General features: G+C 35.2%; 2 protein-coding genes across 2 annotated transcripts; one reads left to right on the forward strand and one right to left on the reverse strand.

The window, feature by feature from the left end:
• LOC109716144 (F-box/kelch-repeat protein At5g43190) lies at positions 4,849-6,691 on the reverse strand. Its single transcript, XM_020241469.1, has 2 exons — positions 6,347-6,691; positions 4,849-6,284 (listed from the first exon to the last, which is right to left on the reverse strand). The coding sequence occupies exons 1-2, from the start codon at positions 6,689-6,691 to the stop codon at positions 5,454-5,456; spliced, it is 1,176 nt and encodes a 391-aa protein (XP_020097058.1). The 3' UTR covers positions 4,849-5,453.
• Positions 12,794-20,372, forward strand: LOC109718340 (BTB/POZ domain-containing protein At3g49900). The gene is given in 6 exon segments (XM_020244530.1): positions 12,794-13,276; positions 13,548-13,617; positions 15,430-15,589; positions 15,592-15,745; positions 15,747-15,948; positions 19,307-20,372. Coding segments are annotated over 6 exon segments (1,515 nt in total). The 5' UTR covers positions 12,794-13,067; the 3' UTR covers positions 20,027-20,372.

Here is a 20,807-nt window from a genome sequence, read left to right on the forward strand (position 1 = left end):
CACCAAAACAAACACACCCTAGAGTGTCGGCAAGGGGGCCTTCATACTTTGTTTTTTTCTTTTTTCTCTTTTTTAAATGATGATGGATATCTAAACCGACCATCCGCTCTACTACACAAACATATTAAGATATCTAAACCGACCATCCGACCGTCGCTAGCATAAGTGATAAAGAATTTAATTATTGATATTCGAGATTTCAAATTCGAAACATAGTTGATTCACATTTTCAGCTAAATTTATTTTTAAATAAAATAAATAAGACGGATAGCATGCTATCTATTTTAAAAAAAACACACAGTTTAGTATTTCGTAATTTAAAACATATCAATTTAGTACCCTAAACACAGTTTAATATTTCGTAATTTAAAATAGAATTAGGCTGGTATACTATCGGTAGCACGGAGGTTTCCTTGCTACCAAGTTGTTTTCAATGATGCGGCTTCCAAATCGACGATCGGTTCCGTTCGACTTGATCTACACTATTAAAAATGTTTGGAAACTAAATTTCATAATTTTTCGACATCATTTGGCTAGTGATCAAAGGTCTCAAAATTGATAATTTTAATGATAGATGTGATGCGTTTATGAATTTAACGGTGTAAAACAATTCAAATCTAATGAAATTTTTATAGAAAATTCTTTTCACTATTTAGAGTAAAATCAGTACCTCTGATCTTAAATTCAAGTCTTTTATCATCATTTTTTAGGATATTTTTATTTTCAGCTGTTCATTTTTAGACTACTCGTTTGATAGATAAATGATGGTAAAAATTTATGAAATTTAATTTTTAAGTACTTTCAATAGTGTAGATCAAGTCTAACGGAGCCGATCGTCGATTTGAAAGTCGCATCATTGAAAACAACTTGGTAGAATGGAGGCCTCCGTGCTACCGATAGTATACCAGCCTAGCTCTTTAAAATATAGCAATTAAGTACCCTATGATTTCATTGCAGATAGCATGCCATTTATCTCTAAAAAAAATCATATTTAAAATATGGATAAACTTCAAATATTATCTTTGTAGTTTCGCACTTTCTCACTTTAGTATTTCGTAATTTAAAATATATCAATTTAGTACCCTATGGTTTCTTTTTTTTTTTCGCCAGCTTCTCCGTTAGCATTTCGTTAAATTATATACAAAAAAGTTCTGATAGCCCATTTAGGTTTATCGAATACTCATTTTAATACATTTTATTTTTAACTTTGTCACTAATTTTAAAAAAAATAGTGAAGGAGATAATAAAAAAAAATAAAACAACGGGGTACTAAATTAATACACTTTAAGATATAGGGTACTAAAATAAAAAAGTACGAAACCACATGGATGGTATTTGAAGTTTTTCCTTAAAATATCTCTGAGGTCAAATTATTAACTTTAATTATTATTTATTTAGCAATCAAAAAAATTTAAAACTTAATTATTTTAATGATCTATATGCGGTAATTATAAGTTTAACGGTATAGAAATATAGAAGTTACATAAAATTTTGATAGAATAATTATTTTACTATCTAAAATAAGATAAGTATAAATAATAGCGAAAAATAATAAAATTTGGCTTCTAGATTTTTTAAATAGTATAAATCAAATTAAACAGAACAGATTGTTAATTTTAATATTCTATCATCGAAAACAAATAAAAATATGAAAGTCACATACTTTTAAAGCATGGTAGCCTCGCTTGGAACAATTACGTAGTAAGGATAATCATCTAAGTACTATTGTATATTGGAAAATTAATTTTATATGAAATAATTTTAGAATATAGTCTTAGCACCATTAGCCACGTGCATAGAAATTTCAAATAAATTATATCACGTGCACTGAAAAAGATAAGAAAAAAACGACCGAATAATAATTGATAGAAGTTCGCAGTAATTTCTATCAAGTTTTCGGTTTTCTGCAAACTAGTCTACAAATCTGAACTACTACAATTCATTGCTTTTATTGTGTTAGTTGACCAGAAAAGTTTTCCCCTTTATCTAATCAATCCTTTTCCCACTCAAAAGTATATAGGTGTTTTTTTTTTTTTTTTGTTTATCTTATTAACTAATGAAGGAGATAGCGTGCCATCTTTTTTTCATAAAAGTATACAGTTTCTTTTTTTTCAAAAAAAAAAAAAAACTTTTTTTCAAGTGAACTGTTTGTAGAGTTGGACTTTCAATTTCGAGTTCTTATTGGACTCAATCCAACACAAATACAAAATCAGTAGGATTCTAATCCGATTTGCTATGAGACCATTTAACATTGTTTATATGAATGCGGGCCGTGCCGTGCTATGTCGTCACTTCTATATATCAATATTTTAAAAATCGCTTCAAACGATGATCTAAAAATATTACTCGGTGAAAAATCATTGGTCCAACTAGTTAAGCTAGTAATATCAGCATGGCGTTATAAATATTTATTCATTATTTTTAATTTTATAATCTGGAAACATATGCATATATTATTATTCATGCATTTTACTTAATTATGAAAATACTAATTTCTGAACCAAATTAAATAGATATAAATTTTCAAGTTTTACTTTTAAAAGACTAATATATACTAATATAAAATAAGCTAAGTTAATTTTTAAATCATTGAATTTTAATATAAGTTGATAAAAAAAATCCAACTGATTTAATTAAAATCGGACCAGTTTATCGATTTGGTAGTTGAATTGCCGGTTTAAACAGTTCTAAATATTTTTTTAACTTACATGGTTCAAAAGATTAAACAGAACTGTTTTATAGGCCGAATCACGTTCGGACGGATCAAACCAATTTTTAAATCATTGGTATAATATATACTCACTGTCGTTTGCATGAGAAATGGTCTTGTACGTAGGGCTGGCAAATGAGCGAGCCGGCTCGTGTTCGACTCGTGTTCGACTCGATATTNTTTGTGAGAGGCAATCACAAATACAAGAGAATTTAAGCTATCTATTACTAGGGCTGGCAAATGAGCGAGCTGGCTCGTGTTCGACTCGCGTTCGGCTCGATATTCGGCTTGTTCGAGCTCAGCTCGAATTAATTTCAAATCGAGCTTGAGCCTAAATTTAGGCTCAAAATTAATTTCAAGCCAAGCTTGAGTATTACCGGACTTGCTCGAATTAGACTCGAAAAGCTCGAAATATATATGTATGTATATATATATGGAAAAAGTCTACTATATTATTAATAATACCAACCACTTGCTATTAGGTCTTCGGCCCTTGGATGAAGGGATGTGCGGTTAGGATGATAGTAATTAGAATGTTTTTCTTTTATCATCATATAATAACTATCTAAGGGCCGAAAACCTAATAGCAAGTAGTTGATACTATTAATAAGTTGTAATCTAATTCTATATATATATATATATGCTAGGGCTACTATATTCTTATGAGTATAGACCCCTTTATACTTATAAATTTTTCGCCGTTGGATGTGCAATTAGGATAATAGTAGTCCCCTAGGATTGAGTGGGTGATTGGTTGAATATCATGATTTACGGATGGAAATTGTCAAAAGTATAGATCTAACGATAAAAAACTTATGAGTATAAAAGGGTCTATACTAATAGAGTATAGTAGCCGAACTCTCTATATATAATTATATATAATATATATATTAATTATATAAATTTATATTATGTATTTTAATTATATGTATATAGAATTTAGATTATTGGACCCATAAAACCAAATCAGTAAAATCCTACTTTAATTGCTCTCTCTTTTTCTTTTTCACTCGCTCATAGAGTTGTTTTTCCAAATTTTTTTAATATTATAATATCGTATTTCATGCATTCATTTTGTATGTTGAGCTATTAGATATTTTTTGTATCGAATTTTAGATAATATTTTACAAAAATTAAACTATAGATTGCACGATGTTAAGAATTTCAAGCAGCTCGTTTAGGGCTCGAGCTCACTCGACTCGAAATTAGGCTCGCTCGAACTCGGCTCGAATTAATTTCAAGACGAGCTTGAGCCTAAATTTAGGCTCGAAATTAATTTCAAGCTAAGCTTGAGCTGAGGTAAGCTCGCTCGAGCTCGGCTCATTTCCACCCCTACTTGTACGTTGAAATGGTTGCATTGAATTAAACACTAAATAATAAAAAATAAGAAAAAAGAAGAAGAGGTTATGAAATTAAAATGTAAACTACACGAGATTTGAGAAAATTGCAACAGGTGATGTTACAATGAAAAGTATAGGTTGCTTAGAAAAGGTCCAATTTGATTAAATATCTTTCCATACTGGTCCTTATCAAATGTGATTGACAAAGTTTAGAAAAAAATTATTATTCTAAATAAAGATTAGTACAAACAAAACAACCAGATATACTAATGTGGCATCCACACAACAAAAGATATTTGTATACCATTTAAATCCAAAATATCTGGTAAAAGAGACCTGGACAATTGGCTTTAGTTCTAGAAGCCCCAAAACAGTGACGTGTACGGAAAAATCAACTGTTTAATAATTATGTACCATATAATCACACAAATTGTCTTAAATAAAAAGGTAATGATTTCGCGCTTTTTCATTTTAATATCTTATCTTTTTTTTCTTCTTTTTTCTTTTTTTTTTTTGTGTGTGAGCGTCTTCGTTAACTTTTCGTTAAATTAGATACAAAAAATATTTCGGATACGTACTCCATCCACAGTTTATTGAATATTCAGTTTAGTATTATGTGGTTTATCGAATTTTCACTTTTATATTCGAGTTTGGCTAGGATACAATCGATATCACCATGCGCTTGATGCTACCGAGTTTTTCGCCATTAAATTTAACTTTTTAACTATTTTTATCCATTAGATTATACTATCTTTCTTTCTGAAAATAAAATCGATAAGATTGAGCAAGCCATTGAACAAAACTTCATTAGAGAACTTCTATTTAAGGAGGATGGCAGTGGACCGTCAGATCACATTTTATTTGCTTTTTATCTAACGATTCACACAGAGCCCTCCTCACCAGGGAGGTATTCTACACTGTCACACTTGCACCACGTCATCAATAACAAGCCAATCACATTCCTTCTTTTCAAACAAAAGTACAATAAAAATACTTTTTTACAATCATGATGGGACATATATTCTTAAAAGGATTAATTTGATTGGTTTGTTACGCCACGTCACTAATATACCCGTTGCATTCTAGAATTTTTCCTCACCAGGAGCTCCACACCACAACGAACTTCTGCTTTAATATACACCAAAATTAAAAAATAAAAAATATATATCACATATCAAAAGCAAGAAATAAATATATTAAGCTAATGTATATGTATACTCACACAATCATAGAGATATGTAATGGGCCTAATGGCGGCGGCTGCAGCAGCAGCAACAACAACAACAATGATGATGATAATGTTTGAAGTTAATAATAACAAATCGAAAATGTGTGTGTGGGCATCGTCAATCAATCAGTCAATCGATTGAATTGGATTGGATTGAAGTGAATTGAATTAAACCTTAAACGAGGGCGTAGAGGTCGGGGGCGAAGGAGAACCAGCGGAAGCCGCAGCTCCACTTGTCGCGGAGGAGCGGGCAGCGCGGGAGCCAGTGCCAGGTGGCGCGGCCGACGCGGAAGGCGAGCACCTCGGGCCACGTGGCGCAGCAGACGCACACCGCCGCCCCACCCGCTCCCGCGGCGCCGCCCCCGTGCCACGCGCAGTACACGTGCGCGTAGTTGTGGTAGCACACGCCCACCAGCTTCCGACACATCATCTCCGGCAGCCGCCCCGCCTCCGCCCACCGCCACCCGCCGCCGCCGCCGCCCAGGGGGAGGAGCTCCCACACGCACACGCTCCGCGTGATCCCGTCCCGCCCCACGCCGCCCACCAGGAAGAGCCGCTCGCCGGCGCCGCCGGCGCCCGCGCGCGCCTGCCGGCCGACGAGCGCGAAGGCGAGGCCGCGGGGAGCGGGGGGGAGCGGCGAAAGGCGCCGGGGGGGGAACCAGGTGCCTTGGAGCGCCCAGGTCGAAGGAACTAACGGCAGGGCTCCGTGGTGGCGAAAGAGGGTGCCGCGCGGTAATAGCGCGCCTCGTCGTGCGGTGGCCGGCCGACGGGACGAGGAGGCGCTCGAAGCGCTCGGGAACAGGCCCGCAGGAGTCGCCTCGGAAGTCGTAGAGGAAGACCACCGGGCGGGGTCCTGGGCGGGACAAGCGCTTGTAGCCGTCGGGCGGCGGGACGCGGCGGGAGAAAGGGTGGCGCCGGCGATCGTCCATTGTTCGCTTCGTCCGCCGCCGGCCGGGAGGGGCTGGTTGGTGTGGAGAGTCGCGTGGATCGAGGAGGAGCAGGAGCGCTACTGTGGTGTGGGGTTGAGGGAGAAGGAAACAGAGGATCTCCGATGAAGGAGAGGCAGACAGAGGAGGCGCGGCGCTCGGAGGAAAAATAGGAGAGGAGGGAGGGGAGAGGGCGCGCCCATGATCGAAGGAGGGGTCGTAGAGGGGCAAGCGGTGGGGAACTGCGGGGCGAGGAGGAGAACGACGACGACGACGACTGACAAGCACGACGAGGACGTGCGTGGTTGGGGAGGAGGGAGAGGAAGGCCGGGGTGAGGAGGAGGGATCGGAAGCGCCTGCAGGTGCGGCGGAGGGAGATGAGCGCGCGCAGGGGGAGCAGCGCCAGCACCCGCTCCAGGAGCTCGTCGGGGAGCCGCCCCCATATCGACGCCTCCATCTCCTCTTCTTCTCCCACCACTCTCACCATCGTCGCTCTACGTCGTCGTCGTCGTCGTCGTCGTCGTTGTAGTTGTTGTTGGGGGAGGTTGAGTGTGAGGTTGGGGGAGTGGTTGGTCGCGCACGGCGAGGGAGGCGTTGAGGGGATGGAAATTTGTCTGTGTTTGATTGTGTGGTTGTTCTCATTTATTTATTAGGTTTAATTTCATTAGTGTCCTCTATAAATATAATCAATTATAAATATGTTCTTACAAAATTTAATTTTATATGTTATTTTTATAAAAGTTTAAATATTTTCAAATATATTCGTAACGCTAAAAAATTTTAGTTAACCACCTATAGTTAACTAAAATTTTCTAACAGCAGCAGGGACAGATATATTTGAAAAATATTAAGACTTTTGTAAGAATAATATATGAAAATTAAATTTTATACAAATATATATATAATTTATTATGTTTATAGGGATCTGTATGAAATTAACCCTATTTTTTAAATTAATGAAAGTGGGTGAGGACGGGGAATGGGGAGGTGAGGGGTCAAACAGTGTGGGAGGAGACGATAAATTATTGCCTGCACCTGGTTTATGTACGCGCACACTTGACTTCAGCGCTCCTCATATTTGATGATTGTTTGTTTTAAAATTGAAGGGTAAACATCAATTTATCTTACTATAATTTAGCATATTTTTATTTTATTATTTTAAAAATTATACTTAATTATTCTATAATTTAGTACATTTTTTGTTTTGCCATTCTATAGTTCAAATAATTATACAAAATTATTCTGTAGTAATGATATATTGTTAAATAGGGTACTATATATTCTATAATTTTTAAAGAAATTTATTTTGCTATCCTATTTGATAACATATATTTTCAGAAAAAAATTAAGTGTAAGCTTTTAAACCACATGATGCTGAAATAAAGATGCATTAATGAATTGAAGTTTATTTAAAATTAAAATTTTATTTGGCTGAGCGGGGTAGAGCATCTGTTGTATAAGCATCAAAATTTTTTAGGCTGCTACAAATTAGTAATTACGAATCAAACCGTTGGAGCAAATTAGCTCAATGTAGTTCTCATAGCAACAATTGCGAGTCACATCACTTGATCAAACTGGTACTAAAATCTATCTAAGAAAAATGATCTTCTACTTTTAAAGAACTGATATATAACAAATTATATATTTTTCATAATTACATTACTAGAAAATGAGTTATTGCTTGGTGTGTGAAAAAAATTGATGTCCAAATTTTTAATTTTGGACAAATGAACTTTTCAAAATGTCACAAAATGTAGGAAATTGCATATGATTCCTAAAAAGGTATCAAATATCAAAAATATAACTACAAAACTTAAGTTGTCAAATTTGTCCTTTCAAAAATCCTTCCGTCTACAAACATATGATTCTGTTAACACAATTTAGATAACCATAAATTAAAAAAACCAACTACAGTTAGATTAGAGGTAAAATAACTTTTTTATCCTTTATTTATATAATTTGTATTTCAATATTGAGTCTCGTTATTTTTTTCACTTTCTTTTTTTTTTTTTATTCATAGCGACGACGAGATCTACAACGGCAGCGGCGTCGAAAGTGAGGCCCTTGGTCACGGCAAAAATGAGATACGCGGGATGTGCTACAGCAAAAGCAAAGAGAGAGAAAAGACCGTTAAAAAAAACTAACAGTTATCAAACGGCAAAAATATATATGAACGAACTTAAATTTTTGGATGGATATATTTACAAACAAAAAAAAGTTAAAGGAATAAATCTAATAACTTTAGTTTTAAAGCGATACATTTATTATTTGATATTTTTGTAGGAACATGTATGAAATTAATCCCAAAATAGTATTATATTACAGGTTTTTTTTAGCAGCGCGGTGCATGGTGTATGAGATGTATTCGTAGGCCCGGTGCAGGAAAAAAGTAGCGGTTTATAGATTGTTTCAGACGGTGGTCAAAACACGAGGGCTAAGACTACCGTGTAAAACGGTAAGGGGTACCCAAAATGTACCCCAAAGTACCGTTGATCGATGAAATATGGAAACGTACAGGGTCTTTCCAAAGAGGGCTCATCCGGTGCAACCCCTGTATGCAAGAAATTGCTACAACCATAGTATTCCGCTTATCTTGCTGCTAGTGAAATTCTTGTATGTTCGGTGATCGGCTGCTTATCAACGGCGAAATGCATACGACTTATATTTTTTGCATTCTATTTTGTCTGTATCGAATTATTTGAATTCATCCATTATTAACAAATAAGGAGTTTTTTTTTTTTTAAATCGAGCTCCTATAGGATTCTTAGAAATAGCTTTGTCCATTAGCTTTCTTTTACTTAGGCATTAATGAATTTTTTTTGGGCATTTAGTTCTTTCAAAATTTATTTTTGATAAATAATTTTTATAAAATTATAATTACATGAATGACCCTCTTTTTGTCCACGCAAGCGCCACACTGGATAGGAAGGGTCGGTAGGGAATTTTAAATTGAATACAATAATTCCTTTATTTTATTCGGAACATAGTAATCTAACTATCACATTCTTTATACCGAGTCACGATAATTTCAAACTCTTTTAAAATTTTTTGAATTTCTACGCCAAAGAGAACATGATAATTTAATTACTGTGTTCAAATTAAACATCACGGCTTGTCTCTTAGAATCCAGCGTGGCACTTGCATGGATAAGAAGAGAGTCATTCTTACAATTATAATTTTACACGGGCTATTTGTATTAAGTTATTTTATCAATTCTTCTGTCAGAGAATTTGTTAATTTTGATGATTGTAATTTCATCGAATTTAACTGTTCTGAATAAATTTTCTTAGTCCATGAAATTAAGAATTTTGTTAACTGTCAACCCATCAGAGTTGCTATAACCTTTAATTTAGTTAAACCTCTAATTTATTTTAAAAATAATTTAACTTAAAATTATTAAAAGTTAATAGAATATTAGCTAAATAAAAAAAAAAAAGTTGAGAGCTCCTCATTTGTTTGATTTATGACTTAGAACCCCATTTGTTCGGCCTGATCTTCGTCAGCCTAGTAGTGTGTTGGGCTTAGGGATGCAAATGAATCTGCGGGTTGACGGAGCTCTCGTCCCGATCTATTTCAAATGGTACGGTAAGTGAGAACAAAAAAAATATAGAAAAATATAATTCACCCTAAATCCCCTCCCATCCGTCAAATTAATAGAGCGGGAGGCGGGACACCTCTTTCTTCCCTCAATTCATCTCAATTCATCAAAACTTCGTAAAAAATTTGCTCCTGTCCTGATTCGCCTCTAATGGAGCAATAAATGACGACAGAAAATAGAATTTAAATCAACCCACCCCAAATCCGTCCCACACTGACAAGAAATGGAGTGGGAGGTAGGAGATTGCTCCCGCCCCTGGATTCGCCCGGTTTGCATCTCTGGCTGGGTTGTTAAACGCTGTTTAGTTCATGCGTACACAAAAACATACTCTCGTTGAGTTATAACTTCATGAGAATTCATTGTGGTTGTACGAGAATTTATAGTTGATGTCGGGGCTTCACTTGTTTTGCGGATTATGGTTATGTGATTAATTTGTTACTTTTTTTTGGTGTGAAAATCAAAAATTGAAAAATCTATAAATTTTAAGTTAAGCTTTAAATTGATACTTCGTATTCATTAAATTTTTTTAAAAATGGAGAAAGAACAAATAAAAAGTAAGGGAAAACTGAAGAAGATGAAGGGGAAAATATAGATTTTTAAAAGATAGGAGAGGATATTGAAAAATCGAGTTTTGATAGGAAGATGAAAGTGAAGTGGCGTTCTCTTTAAAATTTGGCGTAATATAAAACAAAATCGATATTGCTAAATCTATGTTTGATATTGCTTGAGCAAACACATTACGTTACATATAACCATTATTTTATCTCTTTTTATTTTTTGGGTTATTTGCATACACGTCCCTACAAACATAGTGAATTGCGAAAATATCCCTGCAAAACGAAAACTCCATAAGCTGTCCCTGCAAAAGTCCTAATTTATGCAGATATGTCCCTCTAATTAACATCTGTTAGAGAACTGTTTATTTTTTAACAGTTTTTATGTGAAATGACCATTTTGCCCTCACAAAATATATCCCTCTAAAAGCATCTTCCCCCTCTCTTTCTCTTCCTCTTCCTCTTCGGGCCGCCGGAGCGGATGGCGGCGACGGCGTGGGTCGAGCTCGCCGGCGACAAAGAAGAGGGAAGAGAAAGAATGAGAGGAAGAAAAAAAAGGAAGAGGGAGAAGAAGAGGAAGAGGGAGAGGAAGAGGGAAGAGAAAGATGAAGAGGGAAAGGGTTCATCGCCGCGCGCCGCCGCCGCATCTCTTCCCTCGCCGGCGACGAAGAAGAGGGAAGAGGAAGAGGAAGAGGAAGAGGAAAAGAAAGAGGGAGAGGAAGAAGAAGAGGGAGAGGGAGAGGGTTTGCCGCCGCCGTCGCATCTTCTCCCTCGCCGGCGATGAAGAAGAGGGAAGAGGAAGAGGGAGAGGAAGAAGAAGGGAGAAAAGGGAAGAGGGAGAGGAAGAAGGAGGAAAAGAAAGAGAGAGGGTTCGCCGTCGCCGCCGTCGCTGCCGCCACCGCCCTCGCCGGCGACGAAGAAGAGGGAAGAAGAAGATGAGGAAGAAGAAGAAGATGAGGAAGAAGAAGAAGGGTAGGATCGTAAATTTACCTTATAATTAACCATGGTTAAGTACTTTAACTGTGGTTAACGAAAATTTTCTAACAGTCCTTAACGGCAGGGACATATCTGCATAACTTTAGACTTTTGCAGGGATAACTTATGGAGTTTCCGTTTTGCAGGGATATTTCCGCAATTGACTATGTTTGTAGGGACCTGTATGCATTTAACCCTATTTTTTAGCATAATCAAAAATAGCTATGATAAATATCAGTTTTCAACTTAAAATCTTGTTTTTAAGAAAAAGTTGGTATAACCGGCCGTCCCAAGAGCAAGTGGCAAAGGGTTTGGTGGTTGGTATCCAAGGCCCAAGTTCGAATTCTAGTTGATTCACATTTTCAGCTCAATTTATTTCTAAATAAAATAAACGAAGTGGGTAGTGTGCTATCTATCTCTCAAAAAAACAAAAAAGAAAAAGAAAAAGAAAAAGTTGGCATTCCTACCAAACACTCTGGCAAAAGAAACTAGTCCTACAAATAAAAGTTGTAATGAATTATACTTAAAATTGGCAATAATCATTTTAGTTACCCTCTATCCTCCTCCTTAATAAATAATTAAATATTAGGGTTAATTGCATACAGTTTTCTACAAATTTATCGAATAGCAGATATATTTTTATGAAGTTCAACTTTTTATTTTTATCCCTATAAAAGTCCTACCGTTTTCAAATATACACTTGCTGTTAAGATTCGTTAAAAAAATAGTTAACCATTAGTAAAATATTTAATTCTGATTAGCGATTGAGTTAAAATTGATCTTTTTACCTCTCTTATATTATTAGATAAAATATTTTTTAGGGAGGATTTTGAGAAAAATATTTGTAAGTGAAAAAATGTCATTTCACTTAACTGCTGTTAAAAAATAAATGGTGCTCTAACGGTAGCAAACCAGCGGGACAAATATGAATATCACTAACATTTGTAAGGATAAAAATAAAAAGTTAACTTGTATAGAAATTTATTTGCTAGTCGATATGTTTATAAAGAGCTATATGCAATTAACACTAAATATTATTATTAATTACAAGTCAAAATAAGGTTAAATTGTGGCGCTCGAACTGGAAACTTGGACTAATTATGGCAACTGCATTAAAATAAAATTTAACAGCAAAAACAAAAAAACAAAAAAAAAAAACATTTGACCAAACCAAACAAGGAATTTAATCAGTGCAGCAAATCCAGGAGCATAAATTTGCACCCACAAAAAAAAAAAAAAAAAAAAAATCAAACCAAATTTATAAATTGTTAATTACAATCAAAATATTTTGACATGAGTTTATATTGTAGTGCATCAATTAAAAATGGAATTAGGAGAATTTGGGATTGTTCTGGCGCATTTAATTCTCTAATTAATTAATGTAGCAAATTTTGGAGCATATCTTTGCCAAAAATAAAAATGGAAACAAATTTTAACTCAAACAACTAAAAATTGTGCCAAGATCTCCGTATGTAGCACAGAGTGTAAGAGATAGAGATGGGTTTGTACCTCATTTATGGCCCTACTCCTTCACATGCATGCATTTAATGCATCATCCCCCCTTTAACTCCCCCAAAAAAAATTTAACTCCCCCCACTTTTAATTTTTGCAATGGAATAATTAGTAGATATATAGAAGCACAAAAGCCCCATTGCAAAAGCACTTCTCTTTACCAGGAGAAAATAATAATAATAATAATAATAATAATAAAAGAGAGAAAATAAGATCACCAGGTGATGGAGATGAGAGGGTGGCAAGATTTGGGTGTGGTGGAAACAATTTATGAAGATGATCAAGAAGAGGAGGAAGGAGACGAACCGGAAGAGAAAGAGAAAGAGTGCCTCAATTCGCCTTCGCTTTCGTCGCCGTCGTCGTCGGCCTTGACTCGTCTCCGCTCCTCTTGTTTGCCGCCGTCCTTGTCGCTACGGAGCGTAGTCTCCGCTTGGTATGGCCTTCATTTTATGAGAAATGCTAAGTTTACAAACCAGAAAGGATCGTCGAATTATAATTTTTGGATCAAAAACTGTAATTATTTGAAAATTTCAAATATTCATTAGGAGGGAAAAAGAAAACAAGATTTGTATTTTTTAATATTTTTTATTATAAAAAATTGTATATGTACTAAAACTTTGGCTTAAAGTAATAGTGTAAATAAAAAAAATGTATTGTGAAGTTTTTTTTTTTTGAAAAAAAAATAGTTATTTTGATTTTTGAAGGTCGCGGGCTAATGGATGCAATACCGACGTCGTGATCCGATTAGACGATCAATGTTTTCATCTGCACAGGGTAAGATCTCAATTCTACAAACATAAATACTAATTTAGTGTTTATTTATTAATTTTATTTTTGAGGTGAATTTAAAAATAGAATTTTAGTTTCGTCGCTTATTAATTATTTTGGTTGTGTTTGGCTAAGAAAATAGAAATTTGTTATAATAAAAGATGAGTCCTAAGAAATAACATTCTATGATCATATCCTATAAAATTGCTACAGCTAAAAAATTAAATTGCTAAAGAAAAACATCTACAATATTTTTTATTACTATTTCCAACTATTTCCGCTTCAAACATTGCTTAATCTTTTTGTAAGATCTTTTTTCTCAAACTCTTACACCAAACTCTAGAGCTTAATAATTTATCGATTGAATTTTATCAAATTTAACGAATCTAATTTACTTCTATCTTAATTTGAAATTAATATATGAAGATCCTCTCAATTCCTCCTCAATTTTGTTTTTTTTGACCGAGACCGCTTTATTTTTATTTTCTTAAAAGTCAGTAAGTTTAGTAAAAGTATTAAAATTTTACCAAATTTATTGATAATTTTACTAGATTAAGAAATTAATTAATAGTTAATAACCAATTGGATCATCAAATTTGATAACATTATTAACGTAATAATAATTAACAATAAAAAACTCAAATGAAATTTTTTTTTTTTGAAGTTAAGTAATTGTCAATTTAAAAAAAACAAAAATTGAGGGGTCTCCGCACATTTTTACCTCTTACATGTCACACCACATCACCTTCCTATTTTGGTCCAATAAAATTCCACCTCTGCAGTTACATAATAAAAGCAAATTTAATTAACTAAGTAATTAATTAATTAATTCCCAATTAAAGAAGGGCACGGGGGTCCACCTCCCGAAATGTAGCAGAGGAGCTAATCACCGTTGATTCGAGATCCAACGGTTCATATTCTATCGGGCCCCGTTTACCACATAAAGTACCCGACACTTCTCTTTACTTCTAACAGTGACAGGAAATTCTTTTTTGGACAACAATTTATGATGAATCCCAAACTCATTTATTTCCCTCATTTAATGGCCTTTTTTCCGTTACTTTAAGTTTAGTATTATATAATAATTTTCTCCTTTTTCTGAGCTATTTACTCATTTTAATTATTAAAAATTCAGGGTAAAAAAATATCAGGAACAGTGTAATACCTTTCTTTTTGGTATTTTCTTTTAAATGTTAAAAATGTTAAATGTTCCAACATGTATATAATAATAATAACTATTACAAGACAATGCATGATCGAATAATTACTAAGTTGAAATTGCTATTTCTATAAATTGGACGCCAAACTTTTATTCTACACAAATGTAATAGTTGTTAATTATAATTGTTTGATGATTAGTTCTCGAGATTTCAAGTTCAGAGTTTGATTATTTAATATTTCTTATTGAATTTAGTTTTAAAATAAAGCGTTTGCTTACAATTGCACATAGTATGGAAAAAAAAAAAAGTTTTTATGTTGAGCAGAATTTTTTGTTTTTTTTATGCTCTTTTTTCAGAAATATGTGCTAATTTTTTGTAATTTTTTAAAGAACATTGGTAAAGTGTATATAACTTGTTTGAACTATATTCATTCTGAATTGATTTTAAAATTTGAATGTGTCGTTAATTTTATAGATTTAATTTAGTATATTTCATATAATTCTTATAATAAATTTATTAAAAATAAGAATTAATATAAATTTTAAAATTAAATAAAAAATCATACGGTAGAATAGTAATTTAAAATTTTGAAATATTTTTTATTCAAAAAATGATGCTTTGTTTTTTACGCAAATACCTGAAAATTTTTAATGGGCAGGATCCGATTGTAACGCATAGCGTTACCTGCGACGCCTGCTAACGGAGTCCTCGACGTCGCCGTGATCCCGCCGTCAGGGCTGACGGCGAGGCCTTCGCCGCCGCCGTTATCTCCGGCTACGGCCCCGGCGTCGCCCTCACCCCCTCCACCCTCCCCGCGTGCGCGCCGCCGCGGAGTGGCTCGACCTCGCCGGCGATCTGGTGGCGCGCACGGAGGATACTTCTTCCGGGAGGTGGCGACGGACGCGCGCGCGCGCGGCGGCGGCGCTCCGATCGTGCGCGGCGCTCCTCGGCGGCGGCGCCGCCCCCCGCGGCGCCGCTCCTCGCGCGGTGCGTGGAGGCGCTCGCGGGTGCGGCGGCGCCGGCGCCGGAGACGGGACGGGACGGAGGGGGCGGGGGGTGGCTCGAGGAGGTGGCGGCGCTGCCCCCGGAGGAGTTTGGGGCGGTGGCGGAGGCGATGCGGGCGCGGTGCGCGCACGACCACGACCTGCTCTATCGGATCGTCGATCACTATCTTGAGGTAATTTTATTTAATTTCTATATTCGCCATTATTTTTTTTAATTTTTTAAATTAAAATTACGATATCAGAAAGGAAATGTGGTGAATCGCTTTTATTATTGAGATAGAACTTGAGCTGATTGAGAGCTCTCGATTTGTGGTCACGTATTAGTCTCCATTTAATAGTTCGTTATATATTTGTAATATTAAAATTTAAAAATAAATTTAATTTTTTAGGAAAAAATTATAATTTTTAAATTAAGATAAAAATGATATGGGATGACAAATTAGGACTCCTCGAAAAGAGATGTTGGAGAGCTTCCTAAATTTTTTCCTCATTATCTTTTTAGTTTGTTTTATGTTATATTATAAATTATAAACTTACGGTCGGCGATGCCATCAAAAAAGTTGATGAGAAAAAAAAAAAAAAGTACTTTAAAATTCGTGAACATTTAAAGCATTAAAAAAAAAAAAACTGAAATAGCTATTTTTAGCCACTACAATATTAAAGTAAGCTTAGTAAAGGTGTCCAAAATATCCGATATCTCACACCCGACCCGGACCCTATCCGGACCCGAACCGGACACGAACCGGACCCGATAAAAAATGAATAGTATACGGATAAAAAAAATTACCCATTAAAGTTTCGGGTATGGGTCCGGATATTTTATACCCATATCCGATTTGGACCCGACCCAAACTTAACTTTTAAATGGGTAGGGTCTGGAATAGTTTTCAAATCCGGACCCGGACCCGGATCCGATGAAATATCCGATAGTAAATAAAAAAAAAATAAACTTTTAAAGTTGAAGGATCAATTTTAATATGACTTATAGATGTTGAGTCACTACGTATTTTCATCCTAATGAAACCCTAGCCGTCTCTTTTACTCATTACTTTTTTCTAATTTTTTTACTCTTTGTTTTCTACTCATTTTTTTCATTTCATCTCCGCCAACAATATTTCATTGTCGTCATCATCATCAGTGTCATCATCATCATCAGCGACAATATTTCTTTTGAATAAATTTTATTGGACGGTACAACTTATTAGAATGCGAGTTTTTTTATGGTGGGCTTTATAGTTTGTCTATTGACAATTTAATAAAGTTTATAAAAAAAATATATTTATACGGATATCCGTATCCAATCTAGACCCGATCCATATCCGGTCTTGAACGGGTAGTATACGGGTAGTCACTACCCAGACCCGCTCAAATAGACCCGATGGGTGTATTAGTAACTTTAGTACCCAAATCCGAATCCGACCTGAAGTTAAATGGGTAGGGTATATATATTTTTTTGTAATCATTTCTTTTTAGGGTATAGGTACAGTATATTAATTACTTAGACCAGACCCGGTTCACGGACATCTTTAAAGCTTAGACATAGTTTTAAAATATAATGTCCAATTAAAAATATTATTTTTATACTATATAAAGTCTAAAAATTATAAAAATATTTTTACTCTTTATTTTTTTTATACTATAAAATTATGGTTGCAACCACTGCAAAAGAAAAAATATATATATATAACCGCATCCTTCTTCGATGTCTGTTACAATAGTAATTTTAAAGCATTAAAAAATAAAAATTATAACACTTTAATTATTTTTCGATTTCTTATAAAATAAAAATAATATTTTTAACCATCTTATAACCATACTAGGTCTTAGTATTACTCGAAACACAATAAGCATTTCAAAATCTGATTCTGAGAAAGTAGTGGGCAACAATCTAATTTGTAATACCGACCGTCCCTAGAGCAAGTGGTAAATGGTTTGGTGGCTGGTATCTGAGACCCAAGTTAAGTTCGAATCCTAGTTGATTCATATTTCCAGCTAAGTTTATTTCTAAATGAAATAAACGAAGTGGGTAGTGTGCTACCTATCTCTTAAAAAAAAAAGTTTTTTTTTAAAAAAATAGTTAAAAATATAAATAAGAAAAAGTTAGGTTAAAGATTGAGTTAAAAAATGGTAAATTTAACAACAAAAAACAAAAAATCCCTTGTCTATTTTTGTATATATTCTGTGAACACAACAACATGCATTTTTTTTTTTTAAAAAAAAAGCTTATTGTGGAGTATCTGTCACTATAACATGACTTACGTAGTATATATGTTTATTTTCTTATATGTTATATAGGTTTTTTTGAGCCTTTTGGTATATTTGGATTACACTTAATTAATTTTTTTACTTTACATTGCTCATACTTTTTTGTTCAAAAAAGAAAAAAAAAACATCCATTTCGTCTTTCAAATAATAAAAAATGTGAATGCGAAATAAAAAAAGATAAATTTAACAAAATAATGTAAATTCGAATTCTGTCGTCATTTGCTTTGGAGCAGATCATGAAATTTTTTTCAAATAAAATTATATTAGACTACAAGTTGTTGTAAAACTAATTTATATTTACTTTCTTATGTATTATATATAGTATTTTGTTTGGGATTTTTGTTATATTTAGATTGCATTTGATTTTTTCATTTTTGCATTTCACATATTTTTTCTTCAAAAAACTATATAAAATATTATGCTATATGTTCCTTTTAATTTTTCAAAATTAAAATAGTTTATCTTTCTCTGAAGTTAATAATTAATCTTTTCTTAGATTGTAACTAAGTCATATATTTTGACAGTTTTTAAAATGTTATTCTTTAGTTTAAAATATATCAGTCAAATATAACTTTATGAATTTAATTTTTTTTACATTTAATAAATAAAATATATAATTAGATGTGCACTCTTTATAAAGCATTCAGATTTTTATTTTTATTTTTTATTTTTTTCACTTTTTTTTTTATCTTTTCTTTCTTACTTACTTACTAAACCCTAAATTGAAAGCTTCTCAACGATGCTTTGTTGGGGAGTTTCTGATCTGCCTTCTAATCAAGAATTCATTAGGTACTTTTTAATACTAAAACTAAAAAAAAAAAATAAATTTGGAGAAAAAATTATAATTTTTAGATAAAGAAAAAACTGAGACGCAACAGCTAATGGGGACTCTTCAATGAGGCGTTGTTGGAGAGCTCCCCACGAAAGTTCTTTTGCTTTTCTGCTGCTACTTGTCTGGAAACTTGTTCAAGTTTAACTTCCTTTTTCTCACCTGGAGTTGCATTCAATATCAAGCTCAGATTTTTCAAAATGTTTTACTTAAATACTGTCTCCCTGCAATTCATTGAAATGCATTTCCTTTGTTTTTTTTTTTTTCTCTGCTTATAAATCTGATAGTCTTCTACAAATTAGAAGATAATCAGTGGTAGTGCAATAGGTTCACGGAGACGTGAAATTTAAAATTTTACATTATTTACTTTTAAGAATATTCTAGCGTTACTTACTATATATTCTACGGAATGTATGCATATTTGCATTATACGACAGAACCACGAAGACAAGCTAACGGAGGAAGAGAAGTCCCGGCTCTGCTACAGCGTAAACTGCACGAAGCTCTCCCACAGCCTGTTCATGCACCTCGTGCAGAACCCCCGCCTGCCGCTCCGCTTCGTCGTCCAGGCCATGCTCGTCGAGCAGCTCAACACCCACCGCTCCTTCTTCCCCCGCACTGCCGCCACCGCCGCCGCAGCGTCCTCGGCCGTCAAGCCGTCGCACAACAACAACAACAACAACAACGGCAGCGGCAGTGGCGGCGGCGTGGCCACCACCCTCGGCGCGATCCTCAACCGCGACGCGGCGCTCCGCCAGTCGGCGCAGCTCCGGTCCTCCATGCAGGCCACCAGCTTCCGCATCGAGGGGCTCGAGCGCGAGATCGCCGCGCTGCGGCGGTGCCTGCAGTCGGTCGAGGATGGCGAGCCGGGGCTGCAGGGGTCGTCGGCCAGCTTCCGGATACTGCCGGACGACGCGGAAGACGGCGGAGGCGCGGAGTGCTCCGGTGCCGGCGGGAGGGATAGGTGGAGCTTCGGGGCGAAGCTGGTGAGGGGGTTGAAGAGCTTCTTCAAGAAGCCGGGGAGTGCGGCAGCTGCCGGAAGAAGCGGTTTCCGCGGCGGAGGTGGGTGTGATGGTGGAGGCGGTGTTGTAGGGAAGGAGGTGGTGGAGATAGAGAGGAGGCCAAAGGGCCACAGGAGGAATAGGTCTTTGGTGTGATGTTAGTATAATTTTAGTTTAATTAGCTCGTGATTTGTTTGGTACCAAATTTACATTAGAGTAATGTTAATACTACACAGCTAGCTAGGGCTAGTAATCCAGTTCGCTGTTCACGAGTCAGCTCGAAAGTTAGCTCGAGATCGATATGGCAATTCAGTTCGCTGTTCGTAAGTCAACTCACATATTCGACTCAAAAACAAGCTCAAGACAGATATGCTTGTTTAACAAACGAGCCAAACAAGAATTTAGGTTGACTTGCTTGTATTCGACTCGATATAACTTGAATAATATATATACCTATATATTAAATAATTTTATTATTTGGATTTTATGCCAACTTAAATGTAAAGAGATTTATATTTTGTAAATTTTAATTATTAGAGTAAGATTTCAATTTTCTAATTTTCTTTTAATTTTGCACCTAATAGTTGGGTTGGCAATCTAGTTTACTGTTTGCTCAACACATGTTCAGTGTTGTTAAAAGAATGAGCTGAAAAGAATTTTTTAGTTTGATATTTTAACGAGATAGTATGTGTTCGGCTCATTGACTGCCCTTCACACAGCCTATTGATGGTTCATAATTTATTTTAACTTCAAAAGAAGTCTGACTCTCTATCTGCATATAAATTTGGGCCATATTAGAATTTCAGAATTTACAAATGACCATGGAAAATGATGAGCTCAATATGTTGTTCAAAGTAATTAATATTCAAATTGAAATTCTACTTTTATCTGTCTCCCGAATGAAAGTAAGTAATCAGTCAAATTCACGGGCAAGTTA

This window comes from Ananas comosus, linkage group 1 (genome assembly GCF_001540865.1).
Source record: "Ananas comosus cultivar F153 linkage group 1, ASM154086v1, whole genome shotgun sequence".
Taxonomy (NCBI): Eukaryota; Viridiplantae; Streptophyta; class Magnoliopsida; order Poales; family Bromeliaceae; genus Ananas; species Ananas comosus.